This window comes from Colius striatus, chromosome 15, assembly GCF_028858725.1.
Source record: "Colius striatus isolate bColStr4 chromosome 15, bColStr4.1.hap1, whole genome shotgun sequence".
Classification (NCBI taxonomy): Eukaryota; Metazoa; Chordata; class Aves; order Coliiformes; family Coliidae; genus Colius; species Colius striatus.
The window spans coordinates 20,878,228-20,895,034 of NC_084773.1; the positions used below are offsets into that span (position 1 = coordinate 20,878,228).

General features: G+C 49.2%; 1 protein-coding gene across 1 annotated transcript in view; it reads left to right on the forward strand.

Moving 5' to 3' along the window:
- ITPR1 (inositol 1,4,5-trisphosphate receptor type 1) overlaps positions 1 to 16,807 on the forward strand; it is a 174,669-nt gene that overhangs the window by 150,549 nt on the left and 7,313 nt on the right. The window contains exons 51-56 of the mRNA XM_062008420.1: positions 134 to 298; positions 2,017 to 2,212; positions 3,536 to 3,637; positions 5,279 to 5,418; positions 6,677 to 6,842; positions 7,609 to 7,769. Coding sequence (XP_061864404.1) covers positions 134 to 298; positions 2,017 to 2,212; positions 3,536 to 3,637; positions 5,279 to 5,418; positions 6,677 to 6,842; positions 7,609 to 7,769 — 930 coding nt within the window. The remainder of the gene's footprint in view (positions 1 to 133; positions 299 to 2,016; positions 2,213 to 3,535; positions 3,638 to 5,278; positions 5,419 to 6,676; positions 6,843 to 7,608; positions 7,770 to 16,807) is intronic.

Genomic DNA, 16,807 nt, shown 5'->3' on the forward strand with positions numbered 1-16,807 from the left:
CACTGATGTGTAACACACAAACCCTCACAGGTGTGGGTGTTGCCCTGAGCAGCTGCCTCCAGCTTTGGAAGTATTGCCTTTTTTCCCCTGGAAGCCACATGTTGTAACTGAGCTATGGTTAATCCTTCCTTAGGTTTGTAACAAAATCATCTTTCTGATGAGCTTTGTGGGTAACTGTGGAACCTTCACCAGAGGATACAAGGCCATGATCATGGATGTGGAGTTCCTTTATCACCTGCTGTACCTTCTGATTTGTGCTCTGGGGCTGTTTGTGCACGAATTCTTTTATAGTTTGTTGGTAGGTATTCACTTTGCCCTCAGCATGCTTTTCTGTCTGTGTGGTTGTGAAGTCCCACCTCAGGCATATCTCGACGTGTCATACCCTGCTTACTTTCTGTTTTGCCACCTGGAAGCAGTTGTACAGATGCTCTCCAGAGCTGCAGGAGGGGGATTTTGCCTGGGAGAGCTCCTGGGGGAGGATATGGAGCTCCTGACACATCTCTTCTTTCCCATCTGTATGGGCAAGTGGAGAGCTTTTTGTTCTTTATACAAGTTTAAGGGGAAATTTAGTTTAAATTGCTCATTACAGTAAATGTGTTTGCAGTTGCAATGAAGGCATTGAGCATTTCCCTGCATGCCTTAGACCTCAGACCTCTGAGGCACAGGCTTTCTAGTCAGATGTATTGCTTGTGACCCTGCTCTGACATCCAAGCTGATAAAACAATTTAAAATGTCATGACTCTAAGTAATACCAATACCTGGTGAAGGCTGCAGCCTTCTTAAGGTCATGCAGGCTCTTACATGAGGGGAAAAACACCATCATGGGCAAATAGCCATGGAAATGTTAGCTGAGCAGCAGGCACCTTTGGAGTTACCATGCTGTGAGCGAGGCACACGGCCTTTCAGATGGTTTGCTCCGTTGTTGTCAGTAACTACAACATAGTGTCCATGCTTTTTGAGCAGCTGGTTAGCTCTGGAGTGCCTCCTCGGCTGTAGATAGACTCCAGACCTCACACAATTGGCACAGATGCCTGACATAGACGTTTTGTCTGTTTGGGGTGGAATTCAGCTTGCACAGCACAATGCTTCTAAGAATAAGCACTGAAGGAGTGTGTCTAGTGTTGGTGGAGAAAACGTGTCACTTCTAAAGCAAACATTAAGTCCCATTCACAACACTCTATTTTTGTCCCTTTGTTTGATGCTTGCTACATCCTCTGCTACCTGAATTGATTAATTTCTGTGTTCATGTAAGTCCAGTTGAACAAATGCCCGTCCTCTGTCATCCAGCATAACCAGTAACCTGCCAGGGCTGTGCTGGTAAAGTGTCACAGACCCAGAGGAGTGAAAAATGAAGGGAACACTCATTAGTAAAAAAAGTAAACAAAGACTTTGGGGGGAAAAGTACAGCTCATTTAATTATACACTCAATACAACTTAAAGGAAGTAGCTAATTGCATTTTGAAATGAGATTGTGATGGGGCAGATAGTACTATAAAACCAGATCAGCAGTATGGGTTAGAGCTCTCTGTTGCAGCACACACTGTGTATGCAGCACTTGAGCAAGAGCAGCTGCCTCACACCAGGCAGGGACTGCCCAAGCTGCTGCACAGGACTGCAGTCAGTGAGGTGCAGATGAAGAGGAGGGTACAGCTGCCTCCATTCTTCATGTCTCAAAGGTGCATGGCACCAGCCTGGTACAGTGGGGGTGAGGGACCCCATCTCCCTCAGCTCCTGCTGTGGTTTTTTTTTTTGCAGAGATGTTACATTTTAGATAACTATAAAAGGGGGAAAAAATGTGCCTAAGATGTTCCTTCAGACACCAGATGGGTGTTTTTAACATGCTGCCCAACGTTAAGCAGGTGAACCTGCTTCTGCAGGGGGATTGGACTAGATGATCTCTAAAGGTCCCTTCCAACCCCTACCATTCTATGATTCTATGCCAAGAGGTGACATGCCACCAGTGCTGTTGGTAGCACACATGAGAAACAGCCTCTGCTTCTGTTCCTTGTCCCCCAGCTCTTTGACTTGGTGTACCGAGAGGAGACCTTGCTCAACGTCATCAAGAGCGTCACTCGCAACGGGCGTTCCATCATCCTCACTGCTGTCCTGGCTCTCATCTTGGTCTACCTGTTCTCCATAGTGGGGTACCTCTTCTTCAAAGATGACTTCATCCTGGAAGTGGACAAGCTCCCTAACGAGACCTTGTTGCCAGGTTGGTAGCAGCCTCTCATTCTGACAGTTGGTGCTGAAGGAAGTCATGGGTGTCCCGAGTGTCTTCCACCTCTGCAGCTCACCAATTGCCTCACCAGTTTGACAGTTCATTGCTTGCAGAGGACAGTGTTTAAATAGAAAGTACCATTTTAGAACAGCCAAAACCACCTGGAGCAAAGGGGTACCCTGGTATTTTTACAGAACACTGCAATCTGCTGCAGCATAAAGAGGGACAGGGAGGGGGAACCCCTGGAGAGAGCACTTCTCACAGGAGTCAGATTTGTCCCCTCACTGTTTGCTAAAGCAGTTGGGATTATTGCATTGAGCTACACCTGCTCCCTCCCCCAGGTTAATTACAAGCACATTTTAGGTAGGCCATCAGGGAGAAGGCTGAGCACTAGTTCTCCCTCAGTTTCCCAGATCTCGAATGCCTGTATTTGCTGTTAATGGTGGAGTTTCCTTTCAACATAACAAAAACTAATAAATTACCTAAAATAACAGACCTGGTATAGATGAGGGGCATCAAAGAGATGCTCCTGTGAAGCAGAGGTTTATCTCTCCAATACTGGTTTGCTTGTAGTTGTATAGACTGGATTAACCTTCCTCAAGTACTTGTTGCATTTCAAACTCCAATGCAGACTTCTCAGTGCTGACTTTAGGTTGCTTACTGTAAGTTAAAAACTGGGGGTTTCTCCACCCTGCAGCATCAAGCCATGAAGTCAGGGGTGGGAAACACAGAAATGAACTTTGTTAGAGGTTTGAATTTGGTCTCGTTCTGTCTCTGTGGGTTTTTTCCTCTTGACGCTGGAAATATTCAGACAAGTAGCTTTTGACATTCCCACTATTTCTTCCAATTTTACTGCCACCCCTGTGAGAGACCCAGACCTCACTGACCTATTACTTCACATTTCCACGCAGCTGGAGAAGTGCCACAGACATATTACTATGTGCCAGTGGGTTTGTTTGGAGACTTGAAAGGCATCAGTAGGCAAAGATTTCAAGGCACCTTCAAAATCCACTGTGCACTGGAACATGGCAATTTTAGAACAAGTTCAGTTACTCTCTCAGCTTTGGAGCTGGTGCAAAATAAATGTACAACTTTGGTCCTTAATTCATAGAAATAAGAACTGTATGCTTGAGTTTCAAGTCACTGAATGTGTAAATCAGCAAGTACTGAGCCCTGCTACACGGGGAGTACGCTCCCACAACTCTGCCTAGTCATTGCACAGGGACTGGGATGGAGTACCTTCGTGTCTGAGAAGGAATCTTGCCCAACATGCAGAAGGTTGAACAACCCCTTGGGTTCATCACCCTGTGTTTGCAGATCGTGCAGAGGCAGGTGAGACCATGACCGGCGAGTTCCTCTACTCGGACGTGTGCAAAGCAGGGAGCGCCGACAACTGTTCTTCCATCATTCCTTCTGCCCGTGAGTGCCTGCTGCTGAACTCCTCACACACACCCTCAGTTTTGCACCTGAAAGCAAAAAAAAGCACTAGTAATTTCTTTTTAAACTCTATGTCATAGGTTTGGGGACAAAGCTGTCCTCAGAGGGAACGGGACTCATTTATGCTGTTGGCCTGAGTAACGTGTTACATGTGGTGATTTCACTTAGAACTCAAGCATACTGTGATAAAGCATTGCCATATTCTTTAATCTTCTCCCTTATCAGTTGGAGAAGGAAGTGATGCAGTTTACCTCTCTGCAGAGGTTGTTATTTTAAAGCATTGCATGTGATCTCAGAGGACAATGCCCTGTGAAATACGGAGCAGAACATCGTTTATTGTCGACATTATTCTATCTGACTGGCTAAGGAAACTGGTTTTAATGTCATATCAGGAAGCACTCAATGGATTAAGTAGACAGGGAAGGTTTGGGGATTTTTGAGATCAGAAGTGCCTGTGAGATATTGCCTGTAGCATAATCACCAGCCTCTGATTGGGTACCGAAGTATTTCACTTTTATTTTCTAGCAAATGTGATTTGCTTGTTGGGATATTTATGATAGTGGCTGTGAGAGCCAGACAGAACATCACTACTTCCCTCACAAGTTGGAGCTCTTACGTGGTCAAGTGTTTCAAAGGTCACTAATGGCCACGAGCCCATGCTCAGAAGAGGAGATGGCTCTGTTCTGTGCAAGCGTCCTCTCTGATGAACTGAGATCTAACACTGATACAGGAACAGCAGCTTTATTCAGCTCTAAGAGGGCACTACTTGGTCTTTATATGCCCTGGCTGCAGAAAGGAAAACTCCAGACATGTTTTAATACCATAAATAATCAACCTTATATCAGAGTCTTATGTGGCCAAGGACATTAATGATACCCAGATCTTTGGCCTTTTCTCTCCCCTCTTGGGGTTTGACTGTTTCTGGATCGCACAGGGATTTGGACCTTTCTAAAGCTGTCTGTGGGAAGATGGGATCAGCTCATGAGCATTTTCCCGATGAGATGAAAGTCATGAGACTACTAATGGGTACAGGGAGAGCAGAGGAGATTAGGTGATGAATTCTGGCAGTTCTGCATCTGAAGCAGTGAAGTTGAAGGCTTCAGCCAAATGAAGGGAGGGTCAAAAAAAAGAAGTGTGTTACTTTTTTAGTGCAATGCTGTTTCCATAAGCAGTGATATTTTAGCCATTTGAGAAGTACGAGCCGAAGTTGCCATTTTGAGTGCAGCCCAAAGGCTGTGCAATCTGTCAGGCACCAAGGGAGAGTGTCAGAGGCAACACTTTGTCCTCTGAGCTGTCAAAAAGCTCTGATTCTGTATAAACAGGCATCTGGTGATCTGAGCGAGGCATGCTAACAGAAATGGAAAGAGAGATTTAACCAAGTCAAAGACAGCAGTTGGAGGCACAAAAGACAACTCTGCTGGGAGGGAGAGGAGGGCAGGCTGGAGCCCGAGCAGGGCCCATCCCACGGGCTCTTTGCAGGAGCTGAGGAGGTTTGCAACACTGCCTGGAAATCCAGCAGGTTTTGCACAGTGGGGAGAGAGCATAACCAGCAAAGAATGGAGAGAATTGTTTAAAAGTGATCTTCTTGCCTTTGGAACGTGTCTCTGCTTGCTGTGTTAACAGAACTGATTGCTGAAGAAATGGAGGAAGAGAATAAAGAGCATACGTGCGAGACGTTGCTGATGTGCATTGTTACTGTACTGAGTCACGGGCTCAGGAGTGGGGGTGGAGTAGGTGATGTGCTCAGGAAACCATCCAAAGAGGTAAATTAGCACTCAATGGGGGCGGGAGAGTGATAACCATGTAGGGTTGGGGACCTAGTTCTGCTGGGGAAGATGTGTGTACACTCCCTTTAAAGAGGTGTAGGATACATTGCCACTGGAAGGGACCACACTCTCTCATGGTGTAACGTAGTTAAGTCTCTGTAGTGTCAGGTGAAACAGCAGCCAGTTCAAATAAGCTTCTACCCATCCTTTTTCAGGGCCTTTGTGATTTTCTAGCTTGAGGGCTGTCCAGAATGGAGCCCAAAGGAACAGAAGTGGTGTAGCCAACAGTCTGTTCTTTGGGAGTTCAGGATCTGAAGAAATAAGTACAAGCTAGTGAAAGAGTAACATGAGATGTCAGGATGGAGATGCAGGGGCAGCTGACACCATGCTTGGGGCAGGAGATTCTGTGGGGACTCCCAAGGGAGAGGAACGGTGTGTAGACCAGGGAGCAGGTGAGAGGGTCAAGATGGGCAGGAGCTGGGACTGTGGGAAGCAAGGATGGATGTTGTTTGGAGAGAGTAAGGACCAGTTGTGGCAGCAGGGATATCTCATCCTGCCCATGGCAGGCTGTGCTCTGCTCACTCCCAAAACCACGTTAGGAGCCAAAGAGCAGTCTTGGTCAGTGGATGCTCCTCTGTATTGTCTGCAGCTTCAAAGTGTTTGTTCATGTTTAGCCTCATTTTTAGCTTACAATGGTTTGAAAATGACATAGTTATTAAATACAAGCCTGGCACCCACCTGGGAGGATGGTTCTGAACAGGGGGTTTAGGCTGTGGGGTGCTCAGGCCTGTGATGAATACACAATGGGCACTGGGAAGCCCAGCCTCATGGCCAGGTACATGGCTGTCAGGATAAAGGAAATGGATACCATTGAATGCTATTAAATGGCTTCATGGTCAACACAGATAATACATTGATATATAACAGAAGGATATCCTTTGGATGGGCTTTGACAGGAGTGAGGAGAGAACAAGTTGTGTGTGACAGAGGAGAGGACAGACTTGGACACAGAGAGCAGAAAGAGCAACTCTTAGAGAGATCCCATACTGGTAGCTGACTAATCTGTCCTTTCAGTAATCCTGCATTTTAGTTTCACTTAATGTTTTGAGCTGTAAGTTATCACTGGAGAGCATCAGAAATGGAGACTCTAAAGGGAGGGGCTGTGGGGCAGCATCCTCTGAACTGTGAGCAAGGCATGGCAAAGGTTAGATGTGCGCATCCCTGGGTCATTAATTATTAAATACCTATCTTGCAGGAGCCTCTCTTCGCTGCTAGAGTGATATATGACCTGCTGTTCTTCTTCATGGTCATCATTATTGTGCTCAACCTGATTTTTGGTGTGATCATTGACACCTTTGCTGATCTAAGGAGCGAAAAGCAGAAGAAAGAGGAAATTCTAAAAACCACTTGCTTTATCTGTGGTAAGTGTAGGAACACTGCCATGATGGGGTTACTCTGTCCAAGTCAGAGGTGGCTGCAAACTCACAGGAGACGGGAGTCTTGAATTACTGGCTGCTCCTACCTTGCATTCCTCGGCTGGTTGATATTCTTGGGTACCACGTGCCTGGGAGCTTGGCAGCGATTAGGGATGGGGAAGGGATGCTCAGTATACCCTTGGTTTTTCTTAAGATGCTTAGTTTCTGTTTGCCCTGTGCTTTCCTATTGGAAGCAGTCATTTTTTCCAAGGGTGCAGAGTGCTGAGCAGTGCCTGTGAGCGTTTTTCCCGTCGGTAGGCTGGGGGTTGAGCTGCCGAGGCTCTGGGGCCGCTGTGGTTAAACGACGGGGCCGTGCAGGAGTTGCGTAACACACAGACCGACACAAGTAACCTTTGGAAGTTTGCTGCAAAGCAAATGTTGCTTTTGGTATCATTTTGCCTAAAAATAGGAGATGAGTTATGAAATCCAAGGAAATGATGGCATTTATTTAACGAGGAGTTTTCTGTTACATGCAATAAGCGTGAGCAGCACTTCTCATGCCTTCTTTCCTCTCCTCACTACATTGAGGGCACTTCGATGCCCCTGGTACTGTGTTCAATGTCTGTCCCTGGTATTTGTGTTCATTTGAGGATGGTTGTGAGTGTTCTGAAGTGCAACGAACCACAGAAACAAGTTTTGTTCTTAGGGTTCTTAGGGTTGACTTAGTACCAGTTAATGAATACTAAGGGTTGTATACGTGTGACTCTTGCAGGTTTGGAAAGAGATAAGTTTGATAACAAGACAGTCACATTTGAAGAGCACATCAAAGAAGAGCACAACATGTGGCATTACTTGTGCTTCATTGTCTTAGTGAAAGTAAAAGATTCAACAGAATACACGGGCCCAGAAAGTTACGTGGCAGAAATGATCAAGGTAAGTGTGGAGTTTTGTGCTTTGGTTGCTAAGTACAGCGCTCTGTGTCTCAGTTCCTTGGGAGTAAGACCTTTTTCTACAGCCATAGGCTTCGTCCAATGCCTTTCCTTTTAGAAGCACCTTCAACAGATAACAGCAGTGGGTGGCAGCAAGCAGGGACAGCTGGGTAGGCCCCGTGGATTTAAATCCATTCTGTTTTGAAGACTAACGTTGAAAGGAGAACGTTCTCAAGCCAGTGGAAGTGTCTGAGGTACGCCAAACAGGTTATAACTTGGCCCAGTGTAGATATCTTAAACTGACTTGTAGGGTTTGTTGTCGTATGATTTTAGTTCATTATTGTAAAAAGGTAAATTTAACATGTGCTCAATCGTAAGGCCTTTTACAGAGAGAATTAAAAGCCTGGTCTCTGCCAAGCTACAGGTTCAGACCTCCTGCAATTAGGTCCTAAACCCCAGTTACTACTTTGAGTGTCTTCTGGCTGGTTAGCAAAAGCTCTTTCTGATTTATAACTTTTCAATTAGTTCTTTAATTGCCTTCAGAAGAATAAAGAGCAGAACACTCTTCCTGTTTGTCTGCATCTCTTTTCTGCTGTGGGAGTACAACCTGCCTTTCAGTGGGCGATTTGTCGTGGCCCAGTCAGCTGGAAATCCCACCAAGATCTCCTGGAGGTTAAACACGTTACTTTGGGGTCACTACAGTCTGTGTCCTGGTTCTGGATTTGTGCCTCTGTAATGAGGGCTTAAAGACATCTTGTGAGCAGTCACCTGATAGAGGATTAGCACAGTGAGATAACCAAGTACATCACTGCTGCTTTCCAGTCTGACTGATTATATGGCTCCCTTTATTTATCCCACTGCAGGAAGCATTACTTCAGGGGGAAGCCTTGTGCTCTCTGAAATGTTTCTGCTTGGAAAAGATGATTTTGTGTTTGTGTTAAAACTAGTTCAAGGAGAAAAAGATTCAATTAATGAGCAATTTAATAGAGATGATAATTTCAGATTAACAGCAGAAATCAGATAAGAACCAAAAACTAGTCACTGGAAAGGCTTAATAGATGCAAAAACTGGAGAAGCTGTATCAGAATTCCCATGCAGAGAAGGGCCAGCAAGGGCTGATTACTGTGTGTTGAATGGGAACGGGGATGATGGTGTGCAGAGTGTCTCGTGCGGGTGCAATTGTGTGGAACCATGCTCCAGGCAGAGGTTTGGACTATGTCTTGGAGTTGGTGGCTTTTGGGATTCATGAGCCAGTTTTAAGTTGAAAGCTAATGGCAGGGTCTCACTGCACTGCTGTTGGGAATGTGCTGAAACCAGCTGAGCTGTGGCGTAGGAAGTAGATGGGCTTTGCACACCAGTGGGCTGCCATGGCCTGGCCCAGGCATGAGCTCGGGCTGCTGCTGCCCCAGGGCCGTGGTTCTCCTCAGCCTATTGCAGTTGAAGTGTTCCTTGGGACTGATCTGGCAAAGCTTGCTCTGAAAATCAGAAGCAATTTCTTTCTGTTGTCCTTTACCATTAAAACTATTCTTTCCTGTCTGGAACATCTCAGTGCAAACCGTGGTGAATGTATTTCTCTACCAGAGCTGTTTCAGATACTTCTGAAAGAGTCAGAAACCCTTTTTTCTGCCTAAGATGTATCTAGTTGTAACTTGAGGCATGGTTCACCTTTTACTCAACCCATCTGTTTTCATCCCATGACTCTAGAAGGATAGGCAAAAGAAAAGCCTTAAATATGTCAGTGGTTCCAAGCTGAGATTCAACTGTTGGCAATGTGGTTTGGCTTGGTATTTGTATTTGTGCAAAGGGCAAATGGGAACCTGTGGTTGCTTAAGGTCTGCAGCTCAGGACTCTCCTGGAAAGCCTGTTCACACCGTGGGTAGCTGGAAAGGGGATTTTTCTCCCCGTGGTTCCTGACTGAAGGTGGCACTCTAGCATCTGTGATAACAGCCCAGATGGGGCACGTCTTCTCCATGCCCTGCCATGTGGTGCCATTGTCCAACTGCTATCAATACCCATTTTTAGTAGCTGAGGGTAGGAAATATAATGTGCTTCCAATCATACTGTGATGACAGGATGCACCTCAAACACACTCCACCTTTGCTCTGACTCCCAACAGAGTATTGCTCTGACCCCCAGCAGCTCTGAGCTGCATCCAGTGCTGCTAGTACGGTGCTTTAAAGATATTTCAAGTGCTGTGGTGTCAAAAGATCCCTGGACAATTTCACTCATGCCAGTTGGTGAATATTCAGAAGCTTTAAGAGTGATCTTGAATTTTGATGTTTTCTAGTCTAAAAATAATGTGTTCAGAAAGGTGATTTTTGGGGCTCTCCACTGTACTCGGGATGGCAGAGCTGAGCCTGGCCCAGAAGAACTCATCTTGTAGCCTGCAGGCATCTGACCCAGCATTGAAAGACATTGTAGGCCTGAAAATCAATGATTAACTATAGTTTTTGAGTGAATTTTGTATTTCTTCATGAATAGAAGCTCATTAAGTTAAACCACAGCATGCAGAGAGAAGTCAACAGTTCATCTTGCAGGGTTTCAGGTTTAAGCAGCATTTTGAGTGCTGCAAACCTGATCAAAATAACAATTAAACCCCAGTGATCTGACCAAATCACATTTCATAGACTGCACTGATGGTACTGATCTGTAACACTGACTTCCACAATGTTTTTGTTGTACCAGTATGTGTCTGGTGCCTGTGATCTCAGGACTGGTTGTGTTTGCAGAGCCCAGGGGGTGCGTGGGGCTGTGGTGCTCTGGTAGCTGCAAGTCCAGACCCTTGATAAGAGGCCTGGAATTCATCACCAGCCTTTCCCCCTGTCAATAGGGATAACAGTCACTCTCATCAGGAAGGGGAACGTGTGCCTCCTGTGATATATGATGTAAAACTTGGGATATCTGAAGAATCTTTGCTAGGAATTGCTAGAGCGATGCAAGGGGGGAAATGGGATTGCTGGTTCTGTTTGATGTGGAAGCTGAGCTTGCGTGCACGCCCGAGCTGCTGCCGTGACTCACCCGCCGTCCCCAGGGCCTTGCCAGCACTGGGGAGGTCAATAACCTCATGGATTTTGGGAGATGCCAAACAGGAGCTTGATCTGAAGCTGCTCACCTTCGGTGCCTTCTTGAGCCACCTCCCAGTGTCTATTTAATAGCATGGACAGTACTGAGAAAACATCAGTGGTAAGGGAGATGGTCTTTAATTGTTGGTGTTTATAAAGCCCTCCTGATGACCTGACTGCTGTTCATCTGCCTAAATCACTGCAGATGTGCACTTCAGATAGTGAGGCTTCAGGATGGATCAATGGCTTTTGAGAAGTGTTTATCTGGAAAGTATGCTGATGGTGCTGCAGAGCTGGTAGTCCAGAGCTTCCCACGTTTCCCAGGAACTAAGGGGGTAGGGTTCAGCTGCTGGGTGGCTTTGGAGTCACCAGGGAAGATCAGGTGATGTCTGAATAATAGCATGTGTGTAGGAGGTGGGGGGATGCACTTATCGTGTTGGCCAGACATTGACATCCACGCCCAAGTGACTAATGTGAACTCGGTGCAACTCCCTGCAGATTAGTTCATTTAAATGTCTTATCTCCTCAGCCTGTCTTGAGAATTTCTTCCCAAGTTTTCTGCCTCTGCCTGCAGTTCCTGTGGCAGCCTCCCTAGCAGCAGCCCAGCAGTACAGCTGAGCCTGGGCCAAGGGCTGCTGCAGACAGCTGTTCGCAGGCATCTGGGCCGTGTACAACATTCCTCCTCTGAAGCTCAGTACAGAGAAGCCTGCCTCGGTGCTGTGTGTGCTCTGAAGCTGCCGTGCATGCAGCTGCAGCGTGCCCTGCATGCTGCAGGCGTTTGCATAGGCACCTCCTGCACACCCTGCCGTGGGGATTTGCATCCCCACCTTCACGGCAGCGTGTGATCAGCGTGGGTAAGAGCTGCACGTGACTTCCTGCAGGCAGATGTGCAGGCTGCAGAACCAAGGCTTGTTTGGAGAAGATTTAGCTCAAAGCTTCCTAACCAGATCTTACAGTTGACACAGGTTTTTTTTTCAATCTAGTGTTGCACCAAGCAGGATACATGTCATTAACCTTATTACAACAGCAAGGTAGAGAGGTGTAAGGCATTGCCCAAGCTCACATGTCCAGGCTGAGAGCGCGGAGTCCCGAGTCTCCAACTGGATGATGGTGTCATTTATAAATAGGAGAGATGGTGCAGATATCCCTGAAGGAATTTGGAATGGAAGTGAAGCCTACAGATCTCCTTTTGTGCCCTAATTAACTTCTTCATATAAAATGGAGGTTTAAACACGGTTCAAAATGGGTTTAGTGATCCCAGCATCGGTGAGCGACGTGCATACAGCTGGAGTTCCAGTCTGAGAAAGCAGCAGAGACTTGGTTACATTCGTGTGTGACTTCTCCTTGGAAATCCTGTGCTTTGGGGCGAAGTCAAATAGAAAGGCTTTCTCGTATCAGTACTTCCCAAACCAATTGCCAGCTGCTCAGTTGTAGGTGAGGAGGAAGATGGGCTTTCAGAGCTCCTGGCTGCAACACCACCAGGTGCAAGCCAGAAGAGGAGGAGGGCTGAGGAGGTCAGGGTCTGAGCTGGAGCTGACAGTGCTTTATTTGGTGGTATCTTCTCAACAAGCTGCATCTTGAGAGGCTTTACCAGGGTTAGCTAATATAATTACAGGGTTAAAAAATAAATAATAGCAGAAGCGTGGAAGAGCCAAGAGGTGTGTTTGGCAGAAGGACTTTGGCTGCTGGAAACACTGTGTCATAGGCATGGTCCCGAGCCTTGTATTTAGATAACAAAGCAACTTGTTCCACCCTTGAAATTGGCATGAAGCTGCAAAGCAGAGGCTGCACGGGGTGAAGTGGTTGGTCAGCCTCCTCTTCCCCACGCAGCAGCAGCGTGCCCTTCCCTCGGGAGCTGTGCAGGCTGCCCTGCAGCGTGCTGCAGGAAAACCCTCCTCTCGCTGCCCTTACCCTCACCTGCCCCAGCTCTGCGTCCTCCCTGATACCTGGGCAGGCATCTGTGCTGGGAATAGCAGGGTAGTGTCCTCGCTGGGGAGTCAAGGGTTTCACTGTGACTGAGCACGTGGCAGAAGGGCCTGGGTGGCTGAAAACAGCCCAGTGCTGGGCAATGGTTTGTTTCCATAACGTGTTGGGATTGGGGTGGATCCCAAAGCAGTCTGCAGGGTGGACACCGTGTCCTCGCTGCTGGGGCACCGCCAGCACACACCAGGGAGGGAGGAGGAAGCTTTCCAACTGGAAACCATCAAGGGTGACGTGCTGGGGTAAATAAACCGCTCAGTCTGCAATGCTGGCCAGGAGGAAAGAGCCCCACTGGAGGTAGCCCAGGGCTGAGATGAGGTGGCCACCCCTGAGTCATTGCTGGTGCTGGCATTGGGAGCACCCTGGCCAAGTGCTGCATGGCTGCCTTCAGCAGGGGTAGGTGGGGGAACTGCAGCCATCGCCAGCAGCTCTGTGTGAAGCCTTCACACACCTCTTTGTGCCGTCCTGCCCAGCTGATGGTGGTGTAACACGTCCTCCTTCAGCCTTAGATCCAAACAGCCAGAAGTAGGTTGCTGTGGAGGGGCGACACTGCTGCAGGAAACCCTTCAGGGGTTCACAGCAGGACCTCAGGCACACCAGGCTGGGGGATGTTTGCAGGGGGTAACCTCAGTGCTGGTAAACACAGCCGGGCTCTGAGTCAGCCACAGCAGAGCTGTCACAGGGATGGATGGGGAGGGCATCTCATACAGGGACATGGTCATCTTCCACCTCTGGAAATGCTGTCTGTACTCAGGTTCCCTGCTCTGCAGCAGTGTAAAAGCCACTTGGGTATTTAGTCAGTGGTACCACTGAAAAAGGAGCTTTTTATACCATTAACCTTACCATCAGCTTCCTGTTCCAAGTCACAGCTGTGAGGATTTGGGGACGCCCTTCGTGTGGAGGGGGCACAAGTCAAGTGTGGTTTTCATGGCGAGGGGAGAAGTGTAGCTTGGTGGAAGAAGTGATGCTGAGCCCTTTGCAGAAGAGAGAAGCTGACGTGGGGGCTTTTTCCAGGAAGCACAGGGAAGAACCAAGAGGAGTTTCATCTCGCCACAGACGAGCAAAAGGATGAATTTTCGAAGCCCTTCACTAAGCTGTTTGTGGCTGTGATTTCTAAGGAGACGTGACAGAAGCTGCTTGTGCCACCTTCCCCTGCTGAATGCTGCTCCCTGGGCAGCCTCGGGCATTTATTTAGATGAGCACTGAATTGTCCCTTCAGTGCCCCATAAATATTAGGCACGGGGGCAGCTGAATGAGCAGCAACAGCAGAGGGAGCGGTGGCTGGAGGTGAGGCTGAGTCCCAGTCCCGCCGCCTCCTGCCGCAGGAGCAGAGCTGCTGCCTGTCCTGGCACGGCTCAGGTTGCCTCACAGAGCTTTCTTAGAACCAGGCGTGGGGCAGGGAGCAGCGGGCGCTTCTCAGAATGAATCGCAGCCGCATCACGCAGCGCCGCTTCCCCTTTCCCGCAGTGTCGGCGCTGGACGGTCAGCGTCGCCCCCGTGTCTGAGATTTAATGAGCTCTGCCGCACACGAGGGACTTTTCCAACTTTACCTAGAAGAGAGCTAACCCGAAACCCGGCCCTTGCGGCGAGGCGGCTTCCGCCAGCGCCCGCGGCTGCTCGGCTCTTCGAGCAGAAGCTGCGCCTGTGACGGGAAAGAGGGAGCGGAGTGCGGGGCGGCATCCCGGCGCCTGCGCCCGCGGGACGGCACGGCCCGCGCATCCCTGCGGGGCGGCCAGGGACGGGGATCCATGGGGCGGCCAGGGACAGGGGTCTGCAGGGCAGCCAGGGACGGGGATACGTGGGGCAGTCAGAAACAGGGATCCACAGGAAGCCTTTCCCTCTGCCGCTCGCTCAGTGCCGCTGCCGATCCCCCGTGAAAGATGTAAGGCTGTGTGTGCAAAGGCACCCTGGTGTTCAGTTCAAGTTCAGCAGAAACTAGACCATGGAGATATGAATCTTTCATTGCAGCCTGAGTAGCCACGGTGGGCAGAGGCAGTGGGAATGGCCGTGCCCCGGCCCCACAGGCCCTGCAGCCACTGACCTTTCTGCATTCCCGCTGGTTTCTGCTTCCACCGTGCTACTGATTCAGGAGGAGCCCCCATCCCACCCCCAGCACAATGCAGCCTGCATTGCAGCAAGCTGCCACATCCAGCCTCTCGAGCTGCTCGCTGCGGCGCTGGCGGAGGTTGGAGGAAGAGGCTGAAGGTTTCCCACGCAAAGGGGCTGTGAGTGTGCGTGCGGAGGAGGAGGAGGAGGAGGAAGAGGTGTGCCCCTGCGTGCTGGCAGCGTCCCTGCTGCCCTCTCCGGGGAGTCCCAGCACCCACCACGGTTCAGTGAGTTCACTGGTGCCCGTTTTACCCACGGACCTGCCTCGTAGTTCCTCACCCCATGGTGCTTGCCATGGCTTTTTGGGTGACGTGCCCTTGTTTCTTGTTGCATGGTAAATTGTCACTGTCAGGTGAGCTGTGGATTTGAGTTGTGCCAACAAACTTCATGAAATGTAAATGGGAGAGACATGGGTTGGCAAATTGATGTGTAGGTCCTTCCCTAAGCCTGTCTCTGCACACAGGGCTTCCAGGTGCCCCTGTTAACCCTTTCACAGAAGGACCTGGCTTGGGGTGAGCCCTGTCCCCACAGCTCAGGGCACTGCCTGGAGGGCTGTGACTCTTGTCTCCTTTTCGTTAGCCTTCTCCTTTCTCAGCTTGTGGAGTTCACATGAAGCTTTTCTGTTATTAATCTTTTACCATTCCCATGAGAACCAGAGAGGCACTTTGTTGTTTTAGCAAGTGAAAGCCAAGCTTTCCCATACTCGAGTGAGCTCAAGAGCTGGGGCTTTCAGACAGCTCGTGAGTGTGTAAGTCCTGAGGAGCCTGCCGAAGCTGGCAGCACTGCTGCTCCCATTTCACCAGTCCAACACTGCCCATCCCCTTCCCTGCCTGCACTGATCAAGCTGCAGCCTCTGCAGCAGCTGCAGCATTTGCTTGTATTGTAAAGTGACGTTGGAAAAGGTTTGAGGTACTAACAAAATGTTGCAGGTGGGGAAAGATTGATGTCCCCAGGTCTGGCTTCCTTGATCTCCTTCACAAGGATGGGGCCCAGGAGTGCTCTGGGGACTGCTCTCTCCTGGGAGCAAGCAAAAACCAGTGTTTGGACAGCAAGTGAGGAGTGGGGAGGAGCTGGGCAGGAGCTTCAGGGCTCTGCTTTTGTCTGCCTGGAAACCTCAGGTCCCGGACCGGAGAGTCCAGGCAAACCAGCACACAGCAATTACATTTCGTCTGATTTGCCTTATCCTTGGAAACCTCTCGCCTGGAGGAGAGCAGAGAGGGGAACAGCAGTTGGTTCAGTTTGTTTTTCCTGGGTGGGGAAGGGAAATACTTTGTGGAGGAGGTGCTGGACCTGAGCAGAAGCGAGGAGCCTGCCCTCGCCTCCCTAAGGAGGCCGGAGGAACGCAGCGACGGTGCCTGGTGCTGCTGTTAAACCTTCCCTGTGGCACTGTCGTCTCCCAAAGTCCACAATATTTTGGCACTTGTCTTGATAAAGGCATATTTTTTTGGTACTTTTTCTTTTATTAGCAGAAACCATCTGCCCTGTAAACAGAGATCAGGAGAGGAAAAAAAACCCTGAAAGCCTCCCTGGCAGCTCTGCATCATGTGGGACTCCTGTGGTGCTCGGCATGGGAAAGGGCCCGCGTGCTGCCTTTCATCTCCGCAGCAGCACACTCCAAGTACATCAGAAGCAGCTCATCTCAGATGATGAGTCTTGGCATCACGTCTGAACCTCAGAAGGGACGTGAGTGCAGCTCTCCACAGAGCTGCACAGCCCACTCCTGGGAGTGAGCCAGCGTGGAGGGGAGCAGAGACATGGGGAGCTGCCCCGAGGTAGAGATTAAGGCAGAAAGCCAAAGAGTTTGCAGTGCCATAGAAGGAAGGTGTAGGTGAGAGCAAGCCCTGGGCAGAGCCTGGCAGCCTTGGGTCAGTGCTATCCATCAGCCTCTGCCTCG